At 66.0% G+C, this 16,080-nt stretch overlaps 1 protein-coding gene across 4 annotated transcripts; it reads right to left on the bottom strand.

Moving 5' to 3' along the window:
• Positions 1-118: 118 nt before the first annotated feature.
• CYTH1 (cytohesin 1) lies at positions 119-15,552 on the bottom strand. 4 transcript variants are annotated; one of them, XM_063175900.1, is made up of 13 exons: positions 15,506-15,552; positions 7,186-7,268; positions 6,441-6,505; positions 5,749-5,815; positions 5,497-5,615; positions 5,113-5,193; positions 4,910-5,022; positions 4,683-4,831; positions 4,476-4,588; positions 2,102-2,180; positions 1,932-2,003; positions 1,465-1,619; positions 119-1,249 (listed from the first exon to the last, which is right to left on the bottom strand). In XM_063175900.1, the coding sequence occupies exons 1-13, from the start codon at positions 15,531-15,533 to the stop codon at positions 1,171-1,173; spliced, it is 1,203 nt and encodes a 400-aa protein (XP_063031970.1). In that variant the 5' UTR covers positions 15,534-15,552; the 3' UTR covers positions 119-1,170. The 4 variants fall into 4 exon arrangements, with proteins under 4 accessions (XP_063031970.1, XP_063031969.1, XP_063031971.1 ...); XM_063175899.1 differs by lacking the exon at positions 15,506-15,552 and adding an exon at positions 11,760-11,960 and having other exon boundaries at positions 2,102-2,178; positions 4,477-4,588; XM_063175901.1 differs by lacking the exon at positions 15,506-15,552 and adding an exon at positions 9,681-9,717.
• Positions 15,553-16,080: the final 528 nt, after the last annotated feature.

Genomic DNA, 16,080 nt, shown 5'->3' with positions numbered 1-16,080 from the left:
CACAGCCTCGGGCTGGGAGGAGCATTAACCCAGGCCAGGGCTGGGCACGGGGCAAGGGCTGACAGTGGCAGGGGCCTCCTGCCCCGCCCCGAGCTGCACAGAGCACAGGAGGCCAAGGGAAGCGTGGTGCAAGTATTTATTTGTTGCTGATCTTCAGCACTAGTTTACAAGGCCATGGCAAATTAAAAAAAAAAAAAGAAAAAAAAGGTTAGAATAAAAAATCCTGCCCACCCGCCCCACTCCTGTGAGGCCTCTGCACTGAACCATCCACATACAAAATAATCTACAAGGAGAAAACTATACAGGAGTATTTACACCTCTGATAAATAGACTAATACTGATCCAGGCGCCTCCAGACCGTGCGTGGGGATGGGGACAGGACAAGACACGGGCGACTGTGAGGCAGAGAGAGAGCTGGGGCCACAGCCAGCCCCCCAGCAGCAGCCATCCCGAGGGCAGGCTCCACCAGGGCACCGTGCCACCCTGGCACACGGCCATGGCACAGGGATGTGCTGGGGCAATGCCACCGAGTGCTGCCACATGCGAGGCGCGGCTCCCACAGCTGGGTGAGAGCACATCCCCGCCCTGCGTGGCACCACTGCCCGCCACCCGTCCCTGCCCTTCGTCCCTCCTGTGTCTGGGGACCACTCCAGTGCAGGGGGGCTGGGAGGGTCCAAGGCAGCAGCGTGGGGACGCCCAGGACAGACCCAGGCCCGCTACAACGAGGGCCAGGAGCTGTATCTCTGCAGGGCTGACACCTGCACCCCAGCACCTGTGGCACCCCAAAACCACCAGCTGCTCACCAACAGCTGCCCGCCCTCCTGCCCAACACCCCAAGAATGTCTGAGCACGGGTGCTGGGGACCCAGTGCCATGAGGCTGCAGGCTTGTTGGGGGTCAGAGGCAGGGAGGGTGCCCGTGGTGCTCAGGCCAGGGCTCCCAGGGGGGCTGTGTTCCAACCTGAGCCTCTGAGGACGCTCTCAGGTGATGAGGCAGTGATGGGGGCAGAGTCATTGAGATGCCCATGCCCCTTCCCTCCCCCCGCAGTAAGAAATGGCTAAGCTGAAGCTGGGCCCTGGGCCTCAAGGGCCAGCGTGCAGCGTGGCCCCCACCCCACACGCCCCCAGGACAGGGGAGCACTCAGGCTGGCCTTGCAGGGCCAGTCTGGCTGCTAGTGCCGCTTGGTGGACGAGACCTTCTTCTTCCTGGCAGCCAGCATCTCGTAGAAGGGGTCCCGGCTGATGGCGGCCCTGGCAGGGGAACAAGGGCTGGGTCAGGCCAAGCTGCTGCAGGGATGGGTGCCACCCGCCTGGCCCGGCCCTGGGCAGGCCCCTCTGTGTCCCTGGGGAAGCTTTCCTCCCCCACCCCTGCAGGATGCCCTGGGAAGCACAGTCCCCTTTAGGACAGCAGGCAGGTCCCTGCTGTGCCCTGCCCAGTGCCCCCACGCGCTCCTCCAAGCACTCACTTGATGCACTTGATCCACTCCTCCTTCTCCTCGGGCGTGGGGGCAGAGATGCGATACACGGTGTGGTTCCCCTCCACCACGCGCCCATCTGCCTCTGTCTTGCAGGCCTTGATCACCTGGTCCTTGTTGTCAGGGATGTAGAGCTCAAAGCAGTTCTGGGAGGGAGACAGTGCTCAGACACAGCCCCCATTTTCAAAGGGGAGCCCAGACTGGGAGGGACAAAGCAGAGCCACACGCCTGGCACAGCCACCCCAGCACGGCACAGAGGGACAGACACACTGTGATTGTCACCCCCTGGCCCTGCATGTGCCCCTGTGGTGACCAGCCCCACTTTGATGAAGGCAGTGACCGCTCTGGGGCCCCCTGTCCCTCCTGGGGACATCTCAGCGTGCTGCAACACCTCCCAGCTTCTTCTGCCCAAGCCAAAGCTGCCCCCAAACCCCAGAGGAAACTGCCACAGCACTCACAGGCTTCTTTGAGTCCTCCACCTCGCGGATGCTCAGGTTCTCCAGGGGGATGATGCCACGGGGCTCCTTATCCTGGTGCAGCCAAGCAGATGTTTAGCTGTGGGGTGGGACACCCCCGGCGCAGCCCCTTCCCGGCCCCAGCCCAGCTCACCCTGCAGGGGCCCACTCACCGTGGTGTACTCGAAGTAGTAAAGGCAGTTGTCCGTCAGGATGAACCAGCGCCGCTTCCACGTCTTCACCCTGCCTCCTGGGAGCAGAGAGGGCCAGTCGGGCACAGCCCTGAGAGCAGGGCCGGGCACACAGGGCATCTTGGAGCCAGCCAGGCACACGGAGCCCCAGAGGACACACAGAGCCAAGCAGAGGCAGGCAGCGGTGGGCAGCAGCAGCAGCAGGCGGCGCACACCGCACCCGCCCGAGCAGGAAGCGCACGGATGAGGATGGAGGCGAGGGCGGCAGCGCTCCCACCCAAACACACATCAGCACAGCCAGAGGAAGCTGCGGCCAGGCAGCTCCCTGGGAGGACTCGGGGCTTTCTGTCCACACTGACCATGGTCCCACTCGTCCTGGACCCCGGGCAAGGCAGACCCAGGGCCATGGCCGAGCTCCACAGCTGCCAGCACAGCCAGAAGCTGCCCTGCTCCCCGCACCCGCCCAGCTCCCCTCCAGTGCAGCCATTGCAGCAGTGCTGAATGCAGGATGAGCACCCACCCCTGCAGGATCCAGCAGGGACACCAGGAGCCACAGTGTACACTGGGGGTCCTGCTCATCTCCTTCCTGGCCAGGAAGGCACTGTGGCCCCTGCTGCCCTGTGCCAGCTGGCAGCCCACCCCTGGCCTGCCCCAGAGCAGTTCTGAGGGTCAGCACCAGTGCTCCCCGACAGCTTGGGGTGCAGGCATTGGAGCAGTGCTGGTGCCTCATGGGTTCTGCTGTGAGCCCTTAGCATAGGGCAGCACGCAGATCCATCCCATCCAGCTCCAGCCACTTGGCACGCCCTAACCACCTGTGCACAGGCTGGGGCCCCTCCCCAGGACACCCCAAACCTGTGCCCATCCCTTGTGTCACCGGAGGCAAGGACCCACTGGCCAGGCTGAGCTGTCTGTGGACATGGTGGTGCACAGCTGGGCGGGTGGCAAGGTGCCACCGCGGCGCTGTCCTCCCCTGGCTGGCAGAGGAGGCCACAGGCCTTGGGGAATGCATGGCATGGGCAGGCTGGCACCCCACGTCCCTGCCTGGAGGGGGAGAGGGGCTGTCCTGCAGCAGGCGAGGTCCCCGGGTGTGTGGGGTTAGCAGCAACAGCAGCAGCAATGAGACTCATCACCAGCAATTAAAAACGCAAAGGAAACGAAGCCCCAGCAGTGTGAGCAGAGCAGGGAAGAGGGGTACGTACCTCCTGGAGTTGGGGGCAAGGAAAGGAAGAGCCAAAATCATGGAAACATATAAATGAGGGAGAAAAGAAAATTAAAAAAAAAAAAGGAAAAAAATAAAAAGAGGAACCCCAAAGCCCCCCCTTGCCCTGCGGGTCAGTGGGGCTGGGCTGCAGCAGGGAAGCTGTGAGGGGTTGGGCCAGCGGCAGGGCTGTGGGGGCTTGACTGCCCTGGCTCACTGTGGCTCTGTGAGATGGGGCTCCTTGGCTGCTGGGGACAGGGCACGGCTCCCTCCACCCCCTGGCTGAGCAGCAGGGTCCTTCCCTGCCCCCCAAGGCAGTTGGGGTCCACAGCCACTCTCCGTCTCTCCGCGACCCCATCAGTGGTGCCAACCTGAGCCTGGGTGTGCAAGGCCCCTCCAGTCAGGGACAGAGCCCCTCCAGAGCCTGGGCTGTCCTGTATCCCCCACCCCAGGGCAGGGAGCAGGCAGCTCTCGCTGTCCCCTGCCAAGGGCTGGCCACGTATCAGGAGTTCTAACCCCAGGCAGAACCCTGGGGAAACGCCCCAGCGGACCCCGATCCTGCCAAGGCCCATTCCCCCACCAAACCCGGGCAGAGGATCCCCCAGAGGTGCCAAGAAGAGAAGCCACAGGAGCCAGGGTGCGGAGGCTCCGGCTGGGAGCAGGGTGCAGCAGGGATGCCATGCATGCTGCCTGCATGTGGAGCCGGGATGCGAGGTGGTAATGCCGTGGGAAGGTGAGGCAGGGCTGGTCTGTGGTATGGAGGGGGACGCACGCAGCCTGGGGCAGCTCGCCGCTTGCTCCCGGGGGCCTGCTCCACATCCTGCTGTGACTCGGTGACCCGAGGGGCTTCGAGGTCTCTGTGCTCTGACACCAGACCCTGGTACCAGCTCTGTGCACCGGGGCTTGCCCAGCCTAGAGGCAGAATCCCCCAGGACACCCACCCAGCCACTCTGCAGGGCCTCATCACTCCGAGTCTGCTCCTGCTGCCCAGCCAGGGGAAGATGGAGGGCTGGATGTACAGCTGCCCTTCCCATGAAGGCTGTGCCTGTCTCTGTAGCCTCCTCATGCTCCGAAGAGCCAGGCCAGCAGGAGAAGTGTGGGAAGCCCAGGGGCATTGCACCCTGGTGACAGCCTGCCCTCCCTTGCTGCTGGCACTCACCGAGCTTCAGGAGCCAGCCCTCCCGGTCGGGGTTGAAGAAGGTGTGGGTGAGGTCGTTGCCGTCATCCTCAGGGATTTTGAAGGGCTCATTCTTGATGCTCTCATACAGGTTCTGGTACAATGACATGGAATCAGCTCTGCTTTGCCCTGCAGCCCCGTGCTGGGCCCTGCCCTGGGCCAGCTTTGCAGCCTGGCCTGGCCCTCACCTGGAGCAGCTCCTCAGGCAGGTCCCCCCCGTCATTGATGCCGCGGTTCATGGCGATGAATCGCTCCGCCGTGGGCTTGTCCTTCACGTTGGGATTGTGCAGGCTCGTGTTCAGCATGATGATGGCAAAGGACAGCACGTAGCAGGTGTCTGCAGGGGCAGAGGGGAAAGTCAGCTGTGGGGCAGGATGATACCAGGGGCTGGTATCTGTCTGGCACAGGTGCCCACCTGTGGACTGGAAGACACCGGGGTTGCACTGGCAGTACCGCTGGGCAAAGGCCTCCATCATCCGGTCAATCTTCTGTGCCTCCCCCGGCAGCCGGAAGCTCCACAGGAACTGCCTGTGGAGAGCCAGCTGTGCTGCTGCTCTGGGGGCTCCAGGGTGCCCAGCACCCGCCGGGGCCACGCTCAGCTCACAGCCCCTTACTCACCGCAGGGCCTGCACAAGGTTGAGGTCAGTGAATTCATGCAGCTCCACGAAGGCATGCAGGACTTGGATGTTGAACTCATCCCTGTGGGAACAAAGCCAGAGCACGAGGGATGCATGATCAGCAATCCTGTGACTGCTGAGCGGCTCCACTGTCCCTGCCCTTCTCCAGAGTCTACTCATGCATGGGGGAAAGCTGCAGTTACCCCCTGCTTGATCCCTGGTCTGGTCTGCACAAATCACCACTTGCAAGAGCCGGCCATGAACCGAATACCCCCAGCACCCCGAGTACCCCCAGTGAGCTGCCCTGCGAGCTCAGAGCTGCAGTGTCCCCTCTCTCAGGTGGCAGGAGCCCACAGCCCCCCCAGGAAACCCGAGCCCAGCGCACCTCTCGCCCAGGTAGTCGCCGATGGCTGTCTTGTTGAGGCCCTCTCCCTTGTACAGGAACTGTGCAATGTCCTCACACGTGTTCTTCAGCAGGTCGTTCTCAATCAGGAACTGGATGCCCTGGAGGGGTGCAAGAGAGGTGCTTGGGGGTCTGTGGCTGCCCCCACCAGCCCCAGCAACCTGGACTGGGAGGTGGCAGAGCCCTGCACACCCCCAAAGCAGGTAACCAGCCCTGCTCCCCATGCCACAGTACCTTCTTGGGATCCATGTTGAACTTCTTCCTGCCCATGGCCACCTGCTTGTTCCTCTGCATGTTTTTCCTGCAAGGCATGAAGCAGCTCTGAGCACCTGGCAGGGCCCCACTGGGGCAATGCATGGTGGGGAGGGTCAGCCTGGACCGAGGGGACCCAGGCCCCCATGCCAGACCCATAGGGGACAAAGCCAACACACTGCTCCGTGTCTGCCCCACACCATGGCCTGGGGCTGCTCTCAGCCTGCCAGGCCCCAGGACAGAGCAGAGCTGCCACCCCATGTCCTTGGGGTCCCCTGAGCAGAGGGGGTGCAGGCATAGCACCTGTCAGCTCACCCAGATACAGGCAGGCTTGGGCAGGCTGGCTGTGGCAGGGCTCTGGGGAGAGCAGGGGGGCTGGCAGAAGGGGACAGTCCTCATGCCCCGGTGGGTAACTGGGAATGATGCCGGGAGTCAGCTCCCACCGGGCCCCCTGATCCCCACTGGCACCAGCTCAGAATAACAAAGCTCGCCAGTGGCTGCGGCCAGACAGAGGGGCTGGGCCTGGAAAAACAGACCTGGGAGCAGCAGATCATCCTGGAATCCTGCTGCCAGGAGCTCAGGGCGCCTGGGAAAGCTGCTCACAGCAGCACCCGTGGGCTCAGCTGCCCTCGGCTCCCACACAGCCCTCGGGGGCACCGTGGGGCTGGACTCACCTCTCCTCCGTGGAGCCCAGGTTCTCGATCTCATTCGTCACTTCTGCTATCTCATCCTTGAGGCGCTGTGGGGAGAGGGGGCGCTGAGACACGGAGGTGCCTCCCCCACCCCACAAACCCTGCAGCCCCCAGCCCTGGAGACAGCCCCACTCCCCCACAGCCCCTCCTTCCCTCCCTCCCTTCTCCCCCCACCCCAAGCGCTGCCCAGGGGCTGAACCAGCTCAGAGGGCACCGGCACTGGAGCTGCCTGCCCCCCACTGCTAATCCCGGCCGCACTGCCACGCTCCCAGCATGCAGGAAGGAAGAGATTCAGAGGTTAACAAAATTACCCCTAATCCCTTCAGATCATGCCCAGCATATGGCAGTAATTAGCCTCTGCTGCCTTAATCAGGGACACGACTGACAGTGTCCCAGATGAGCCCCGACCTCACAGGCTCTTGCCAGGGCAGTGGCCTGGCCCAGATACGTGGTCCCTGCCCGTGCCAGGCAGGGGCTGGCGCAGACTGGCACAACTGCACAGCCTGGAGCTCTGCAGGGGACAGGAGAAGGCACGGCTGCTTTGGCAGGGCAGGGACGGCTGGCTGCCACCCGGGACCCCATTCCAGCTGGGACCCTGTCCCCAGAGCGCCCCAGAGGAGGAGCTGTGGGGCAGCAGCACGAGGGGTCCTGGATGGGGCTCCAGGGACCCTGCCAGCCAGGCTGCTGGCCCTGGCCAGGGGAGTGTGCGGGTCCCTGGGTATTGTACCTGTATGTCAGCCAGCAGCTCCTGCTTTCGGCGGCGGATGTTCTCCAGCTCCTGGCACTCCTCTGGCGTCAGGTCACTGGGCACTGAGCACAGACACGACCAGGTCAGCACGTGTGCTCCTGGCAATCAGGCCTGCCAGGCTCCTGGCACAGGCTCTGCTCCCAGCCAGCAGCTGTTGGCCTGGCTGGAGGCAGGAGGAGCTGGGCTGGCGAGCAGTGTCCCCAGCCCCACATAGAGGCCAAGTGGCACCAATGGCATGAAAGGAATTTGAGGGCAAGGGCATCTGCTCCCTCAGACTGTGGCAGCTGCAGAGTGAGAACCAACACAGGCCCCCGCATCACCTCCAGCACTGCTCTGCCAGCCCTGCTGCCCCCCCAGTGCCATTTCCCTCTGCTCTGCCCCAGCCGGGCTGGTGTGGGCGCCCGTTCTGCTCCCCACAGCTGGGCAGCTCTGCTGTGCCCTGCAGCACAGCTCCACTCCGACCTGCAGCCTGCAGGCTGCTCTGCTGCACCAGGTCAGCCCCAAACATCAACCAGCTCCTTGCAGCTCCCTCTGCAGTGGATTCATTGTTCTGGGGCAGAGCCTGGAGCTGGTGCAGCCTCCAGACAGACCCCACCTGCACATCACGACAGCTACACCTTCCTGTCACCCTGGGGAGCCAGATACCCCCTCTCCAACACCATCGCCCAGGGACACCACATGGCATTCCTAGTGCTCCTTGGCGTGTGACGTCCTTGCTTTACGGTGACAAGGTTCCCATTCCTGTTCCCTCCAGTCCCCAAGGTCACAGGCTCCCTCAAGAATGCTCCCAGCCCTCCTACTATGCTCCTGTCTCCCACCTGGTTCTGCGCGTTGCACCAAGGTCACCTGCAAGGACACCAAAACACCCTCCCTCCAGTGTTGTCCCCAAGGGAGGTGGCAGCAGGATCTGCCAGCTCAGCTCTCATGTCACCCCCACCTCCTGCCCTGGGGTGCTGGGAACAGGCGTCTGCAGGGCTGTCCCCATCCTCCCTGCCCCAAGCATGACCCCCTGACCGTGAGGTCCCGTGCGCCACCACTGCCACCAGCCCAGACTCACCAGTGTCCCCAGCGCAGTCACTGCCCCACGCCAGGGCCCAAAGACCCCGCGTGCCTTTGGGCCAGCACTGTCCTCAGCTGTGCATCGATTCTCCCTGCACCGCCTCGGTGGGAGCTCGCCGGGTGACCCTGCACCCTGAATCTCTGAGCTCAGCACTTCCCCGCTCTGCCCTGGCCCTGGTCAGCTTCCTCCTTCACAGCCCCCTGCTGCTGCCAAGGCTGAGGCGCCTCGGCTTGCGACACCGGCCCTCAGACACGACAACACTTCCCAATACTTGCAGTCTCCCATGCCGGGGAGCCTGAGCCAGACAGGCCGGCTGGTGGCACCAGGTTAAAAGTCACCTACGGTACCAGAGCTCTGTGGATGCACCCCAGCACCTCCCGCCCGCCCCATTCTCAGCATTCCCACCGGCACCAGCCCCCAGTGCCAGGCCCCCAGGGCGCCCAGCAAGCCCAGGCTCGCAGGGTCAGGGATGAGCCGTGTCACACCTGCTCATCAGACACAGAAACCCCCAAACCCTGGGCTCTGCCTGTGCCACAGAACCCTCCTGCCCAGCTGCAGGACCCCCTTGTCCAGCCGCCAGACCCCGAGCCCGTAGGGAAAGCCAAATTCATGCCAGGCCTCAGGCAAGCCCTCAGCTCTGCCTCTTCCTGCCCACCTGGGAGAGGATAGGGGTTCCAGCCGGGGTCCCGGCGGCCCCGGGACAGGCGTGGGGCAGAGGAGACGCTGCAGGGCAGCAGGACAGGACGGCAGGGCTGCTCCAGAGCCCCGGAAGGTCCCTCCCCGGCGGAGGCTGAGCACTCGTGACAAGCAGCCCAGCCATGTCAGCAGCAGCCAGAGGAAGAGAAACCCCAGACGCAGGAGCTTTTCTGGGGAAGGAAGGCGGCATTAACCCTTCCCTGGCTCTGCAGAGCAACTGCGCTGGAGAGCCCCAGCGAGCCCGGCCGCAGGCAGAGCAGTGCCGGGGGACGGGAGGCTGGAACAGACACTGGCAGAGATCGCACAGGCACCCAGCACACTGCAGGATCCCAGCACAGCCGGGCCTCCCCACCAGCGCAGGAATGCGGGGGTTCCCCTGGCAGGATCCTGTACTGGGGCAGCAGGACGTGCCCTTGGGGGCTCACCCTAGAGCAGCAGGATCTGCCCATGGGGCTCGGGGCTCACCCCAGAGCAGCAGATCTGTCCATGGGGCTCACTCCAGAGCAGCAAGATCGGATCTGCCCATGGGGCTCGGGGCTCACCCCGGAGCAGCACCCGCAGCCCCTCCGCACCTCACCCAGAGCACAGCCCCGCCGCACAGGGCTCTGCCGGCCTCGCCTCGGTCCCAGCGCCGCCCGCGGGCAGCGGGGCACACACGGGGGCACACCCGGACCATCGGCCGCCCCCGCCCGGCCCCCCGCGCCCCGGCCCCGCTCACCGTGACCCTGTGCCCTCAGCACCATGGTGCCAGAGCCGTCCCCGGCCCCGCCGGCCGTGCCCGAGCTGCCGTGCCGGGCGCGGACACCTGCAGCCGCGGTGCTTCCGCGGTGACTCAGGGCCCCGTACCAATGAGCTCCGCGGCCTCCCGGGCGTCATCCCGGCCTCGCCGGGAGCCGGCACCAGCACCACCCTGTTCCTGCCGCCATGAGCCGCCAGCACCTTAACTCCTGTGCTCCCGGCTGGGTGCGACACGGGCGCCGGGGCTGCTCGCCCTCCCTGGCTCAGGGCCCTGTGCTGGGGTCCCAGCCAGGCAGGCCCCGGCCCAGCCCTTCCTTCCTCGGAGCCGGCCAGGACACCCGGCCCGGCACATCTTGAGCACAGCCCCGGGCTCCCCTCCCCTCCCTTCCCCTCCAGCAGACCCCCGGCCCCGCAGCTCCCCCGTCTCTGCCAGAGCTCCCCACTGCAGGACCAGGCCCTGTGCTGGCTGTGGGACCGCTGGTGCCCGCTGCCCTCCCCAGGCTCCATGGCATCGCCCACAGCGGGCTGGGACAGGGACAGGAGCCAGGAGAAGGACCAGGAGCCATGCCAGCCCCCACGGGATGTTGTTCCCCACTGTCTTGCCCCCTCGCTCCGGAGTGTCTGTAAGGACCCCACTGCTCCGTGCAGGACCCCGGTGTGGTGAGTCTGGGTGCTGTGGGGCCGTGCCTGCAGTGGGAGCGACCCCAGCACGTCCCTGTCCCCATCCCTGTCCCCGTCAGTTCCCTGAGAGGCTGCATCAGCTTCGGCTGCCTTGACTCAGCTAATTCCTGCTCGGCAGCAGGAGATGGAGACACGGCACCCAGAATGCCAGCTATGGAGCAAGGGCAGGGTGGGCTTCAGGAGCCTCGGGGTGTGCTTCAGCCCCCTGAGCTACCGCAGCAGCGAGCCCTGCTGCCGGCCCACGCTGTGCCACGCCACAGGGACAACAGCCCCGGGGTCAGGCAGGCCGTGGGGACGAGCCCAGGGTCTCTGCGTGCTGCTGCGGGTGCCGCCACCTCCACCCCTCGGTGGGGTCCCGTGGGGCCCCCAGAAACATCCTGCTTGTCTCCTCACACCACATCCTGTTTTCACCATGTGCACACCCTGGCTTGCGTCAGCCCCATCCTTCCCCACCGACAGCTGAGGAGCGTCAGGAGGAGGGTTTGGGGACAGGCCCTCCTGGGCTGCTGGACCCTGTGCTCAGCACACTCTCCCGCTTTTGAGCAGCCCTGCCCAACACCCCACTAACCCTGCCTCCCCAACCCAGCGCCCACCAAGGAACCCTGTCCACAGCCGCTACCTCGCTCCCAGTGGCTCAAGGCTCCAACATTCCCACGCACAGACCCCCAGCCTCCAGCATGGCTGGGTGAGCACCAGCTCAGCCATGTCTACAGACACCGTGCATGTGCAAGGAATTCAGCCAGGCAGGCACCTCACCTGCTCCCAGCACAGCTTATGGGGCCAGGCCTCGAGAGCAGCAGAGCCCAGCTCAGCCACAGGGCTGGCCAAAGGGGTCCCACAACTCCCTGCCCACTGCAGAGCTCCCCAGTCCCACAGCTGGGCACGAGCCAGCAGGTCACAGAGGTGGCTGACCTTCAGCACACCCACAGCGTGACAGGAGCTGGGCTTTCCCACACAGACTTCTCTTTGGAGAGTGCCACCCTGCCCTCCGTAGCCAGCAGCACTTGTGATGAGTGCGACTGAGCACTCGCACATCCTCTGGGGCAGGGCAGGGGGGCTGGGGCAGGACCTGCCATGGCCATCCTGTGCTGCCTGGGACCTCCCAGCCACCACCACTGGCTCCCCAACACCCCTGTCCCACCATGGCACCAGCTCCAGCACAGGGCAATGCCAGGCAAGGGGCCCGGTGCTTGCAGAGGCCCGAGCTTGGGAAGGCCGGCAGAGGAAGGAGGCAGTGAGACGGTGAGGACACTCTGTGCTGCTTTCAGCAGGAGCCATATGGAGCCAGAGCCATATGGAGTGGGAGCCATGGGCCTGCCATGCCTGCTGGGGGATGGGAGCCCCGCGGCACAGAGGGGAGGGGGCACGCAGTGCCTACCTGCCTTGGCAGCCACCGAGGGGCAGAGGAACGCCTGGAAACTGGAGGCGCAGAGCTCGCTGACCGTCCCCATGCCGCGGGGGTCCCACGCAGGATGCCACCAGCTCCGGGAGGGCAAGGCAGGGACGGGCAGAGGTCAGGCAGGAGCGCACGGAGCCCAGACAGGCGCGCTGGCCGAGCAGTGGGCTCCCCGGTACTGGGCAGGCAGCCAGTGCCGAGGGCAGCTCCCCTACGCCCGGAGCAGGGCAGCCGGAGCAGTCCCGGCTCTGGCTCTGGCTCTGCCAGGGGAGCTCCAGCCGCAGGAGCCCACGCGCCAGCCCCAGCCAATCCCCGCCGCACCGGCACGCCAGCCCGTGCCACCGCCGGAGCCACAGCGGGCGCCTCAAAGCCACTTGGAGGACGAGGAGTTTGGAAGTTCCCAGCAGCCCCCCTGCCCCCGGCAGCCCCCTTGCCCCCGCGGGGGGCCGGCAGTGGGGTATTTTTAGAGAGGTTTTATCCCTCCGTATTAGAGCATTAAGCATCAGGAGCCGGCGGTCGCATAGCAACGAGCGCCGCATGAAGGAAGGAAGGAAGGTGCACCCAGAGAAGCGCGGCGGTGCAGCGCGGGGGTGCCGGCACGGCCCCCGCTCCTGGGGCGCAGGGCCCGAGCCCTGACCCAGCCCCACGGGCTCGGCCAGCCCTGCGTGCCAGCGCAGACAGACACTCTGGGCATGCCCCAGAGGTGCTGCCCACTCTGCTGCGGCCCTGGAGCACGAGGGCTCCTGCAGCAGGAACCGGGGGTCGTGCCCTGGGATCCCAGGCTGGGGCACAGCTGTGGAGCTGGGGAAATGCACCACCCTCCCAGCCTCCCAGCCCACAGGCACTGAGCAAACCCAAACCGGACTGACAGCTCCTCTCCTCAAAGCAGGAGCGATCCTGAGCGCAGGGCATGGCCATGAGTAACAAACCCCAGGGCCTGTCAGGGCAGGAGCAGCTCGACAGCTCCGCTCACCCGCCCCTGCATCCACCAGGATCGCTGAGCCAGGAGTAACTCGAGCAGGGCAGGCAGAAGCCCAGACGGGGCGGGCAGTGGGGAAGGGCACCCTGGCAGGCAGGAGCAGTCCCTGATCCCTAACTGCAGAGAGGAGGAGAGAGTGGAGAAGGGCAGCTGACAGGGCAGCCAGGCTGTGACTGACCTGCTTTCAACACCACTTCCCCTTTCCCAGGGGCCAGAGCAGTGGTTGCCACATCGCCAGGAGGCAAAAGGGCAAGCGAAGGGAGCCGGGGGCATGGGGGAGCTGAGCTGGGCACGTGCTGTACAAGCTCCTGCCTGGGCCTGGACTGGCATCTGGAGAAACCCCAGTGTGGCACAGGCACGTGGGTGCTGTGGCTGGGATGAGGCAGGGCCAGGTGGCATCTCCCGCACAGAGTGACCTGGATGCCTGGCTGGGTCCTTGCAGCCTGTCCAGGCAAGGTGGGGTGTTTACAAACCATAGATACAGCCCTGACAGGACTGCAAGTGTCACCAGCAGGGCTCATTGTTCTCTGCTCCAAACACCTCAGGAGAGGAACTGCCTCTGCCCAAGTCCCTGGCACTGCTCTCCAAGCCTGGTGCTACCCCAGCACTGTCTCTCTGCCTCTGACCTGGGAGTCCATCCCTGAGCTCTGTGGAAGAGTGGCTCCCCAAGCTGGGCCCAGCAACTTGTCCAGGCTGACCCCACTGCTGCTGCACCAGCAGCAGCTCCCCCAGCAGTGCTCCCTGGTGCCCAGGGACACGCCGTGGTCCCAGCATGGGACATGCCATGGTCCCAGCATGGGACAGCCAAGCCTGCACCAAAGGGGTGCCAGCACCCATTGGCAAAGCAGGATTTTGCAGGCTGGTGGCGAGGAGGGCAGGGACTGCCTGGTTGAGGAGCCCTCAGCCAACCTGCTGCAGAGCTGGCAGCCCACCCTCCTTTGGGGATCCCCCACACCTTGCACAGCCCACCCTGCCCCAGACAGCGAGGGCCCCTGGCACAAGCTGCTTTGCTGGAGGCTGCATCAACCCTGCTTAGAGAAATCCCTTAATCCCCAGGCCAGAGTGAGCTGTAATCCCTTGGGGGCAGCGGGATTACCAGCGCTGCCCAATCCCCCTGTCTCTGGGGCCAGCCTGAGCCGTGCTGGGGCCCAGCTCAGGACACGGTGCCAGGACAGGACTGTGCTCCCACATCCTCTCACCGGTGCTGCAGCTCAGCAAGGCAGGAGCAGCCAGGATGCTTCCCCACGGTCCAGAGGCGTTTGAGGCACGCCACTGCTCCGGTCAGTGCCGCTCTGGGGTGGGCTCGGTCTCGCTGCTGTCCCCACGGGGAGATGCTGGGAAGGGGGTGGGAGTGCAGCCCCACGCCTGGCAGGAGCAGGGGGAGCGCACATCTGTGCCGCCAGCTGCTCGCCCTGGGATTTGCTCTCTGCCGAGGCAGACGGCTGAAGAGGGGCCGTGAGCCGTGGGGCAGACGCTGGCGTCAGCACAATCCCACCAGAAACAGACTGCCCGTCGGCTCCCACCACGCTCCAGCCTCGCAGAATGTCCTTGGCTAAACCAGCTCAGCTTAAGGGCTCCGGGGCAGGGGCTGTGCTGCCCCAGCACAGGAACAGTGGGGTGGAGGCGGCTGCGCACTCCCTGCCTTCCCCGCGGCAGGATGAGCGGCACATTTCTAATGCCGAGAGATGACCCGGGATGTCTTCCAGGTGATTCCGGGAAGCACCAGAGGCTGCTGGCAGAACCACTCCCCACAGCGCTCTCCTGCTGATGGGCTGTGTCTGACAACACCCGAGCCAGGCCGCAGCCGCCGGCACCTCCTTATCTCACACAGCGAAGTCCTCGCAGGCCAGCACCGTCACTTCTGGGGTGGAACAGCAGCTCCTAATCGGCCGTGTCGCACAGCTGGGCAGGAAACCGGCCGCGAACCAGCGCTGCCGGCAGTGGCACTGGGCTGGCACCGGCTGCTCCCAGGAAGAACGGGCACCAGCACGGCTCCAGCACCGGGGCCGTGTCCCAGACCTCACCCAGGCTCCAGTGTCCCCTTAGCAAAGGCCCTGCCCGAGGAACACCACCTGCCGTCACACGGGCAGCGGCCCGGGAGAGACCGGGCACAGGCAGGGCGTCCCTGCCCAGTCCCGGTCCTCGGCACCGGGAGGAAGGAACGCTCTGCGGGCACGGAGGGCGGAATGCACGGGCCTGAGAGCGGAGACCCTGCAACCACTGAGCCACCGGGGCCCGCCCGGGAGCGGCTCCGGGCACACCGGGAGCTCCCGAACCGGGGCTGTGACATTCAGCAGGCGCCATCGCGGCCAACCTGCCCCGAGCTCTGCGGGGCCTGGCTCGGCAGTGCCGGGGGAGCACCGGGGCAAAGTGCGAGCGGCGGACGGAAGGCGTGCGGGCAGTACCGGAGCTCCGCGGGCCCGGGAGGGCGGCCCGGCGGCGCGCCCGCCCCCCGCGCTACCGGCGGGCACCAGGTGCCAGTTCCGCCCGGCGCTTCCTCCGCCGCCGCCCGCACGATGCCGCCAAGGCCGCTCTGTCACTTGCGGGCGCAGGTCTCGCCGCCACCGCCGAATCCCCGCCCGTCCCGGAGCCACCGCCCCCGGTCCTGCACCTGGGAGCGGCCCGGCCCAAGCGCGCCCCGCCCGAGAGAGGCGCCACCGCCCAGCGGGGACCACGGACTGCCCCAGCACCTCGCCCCGGGCCAGGTGCGTGTCCCAGAGCCCCCCGCCCGCCCCCGGCCCGCACTGACCGCAGCCGCCGCCCTCCTCCTCCTCCATCCCGCCGCCGCCGCTCCGGCCCCGCCCGCGTGACGAGCGCGCCGCAGCCGCCACGGCCGGCACCACGTGACCCCGGGGGGCGGAGCCTGGCAGGCCCCGCCCTCTGCCGCCCGTCCCGGTGACCCTCCCGGTCCCGGTGATTCCTCCACATCCCGGTGATTCCACATCCCGGTGACCCTCCCGGTCCCGGTGACCTCTCCCGGTCCCGGTGATTCCTCCACATCCCGGTGACCTCTCCCGGTCCCGGTGATTCCCCCACCCATCCCGGTGTTTCTCCCCTCCCCGTCCCGGTGATCCCATCCCGGTGCCGGTGATTCCCTCCCGTCCCAGTGATTCCCCCACATTCCGGTGATTCCCTCCCGTCCTAGTGACCCCACCCGGTCCCGGCGATTCCTCCACATCCCGGTGATTCCCTCCCGTCCCGGTGACCCGTCCCGGTGATTCCCCCACATCCCGGTGATTCCACATCTCGGTGACCCCTCCCGGTCCTGGTGATTCCCCCACATCCCGGTGATTCCCTCCCGTCCTAGTGACCCCACCCGGTCCC

The sequence above is a fragment of the Melospiza melodia genome, chromosome 24, assembly GCF_035770615.1.
Source record: "Melospiza melodia melodia isolate bMelMel2 chromosome 24, bMelMel2.pri, whole genome shotgun sequence".
Classification (NCBI taxonomy): Eukaryota; Metazoa; Chordata; class Aves; order Passeriformes; family Passerellidae; genus Melospiza; species Melospiza melodia.
Note: the sequence above shows the minus strand (reverse complement) of the source record. Positions and strands in the feature narration are given on the sequence as shown.

Bases quoted from the DNA above. Each gene is read 5' to 3' on its own strand.
- CYTH1 (XM_063175899.1), bottom strand. From the start codon at position 11,832: ATGGGGACGGTCAGCGAGCTCTGCGCCTCCAGTTTCCAGGCGTTCCTC. The intron at 5,616-5,748 runs GTACTGTGGCAT...GCACCCCTCCAG, and splicing joins TCAACATGGATCCCAAGAAG to GGCATCCAGTTCCTGATTGA. The intron at 5,194-5,496 runs GTGCGCTGGGCT...TTGTTCCCACAG, and splicing joins GGCGACTACCTGGGCGAGAG to GGATGAGTTCAACATCCAAG.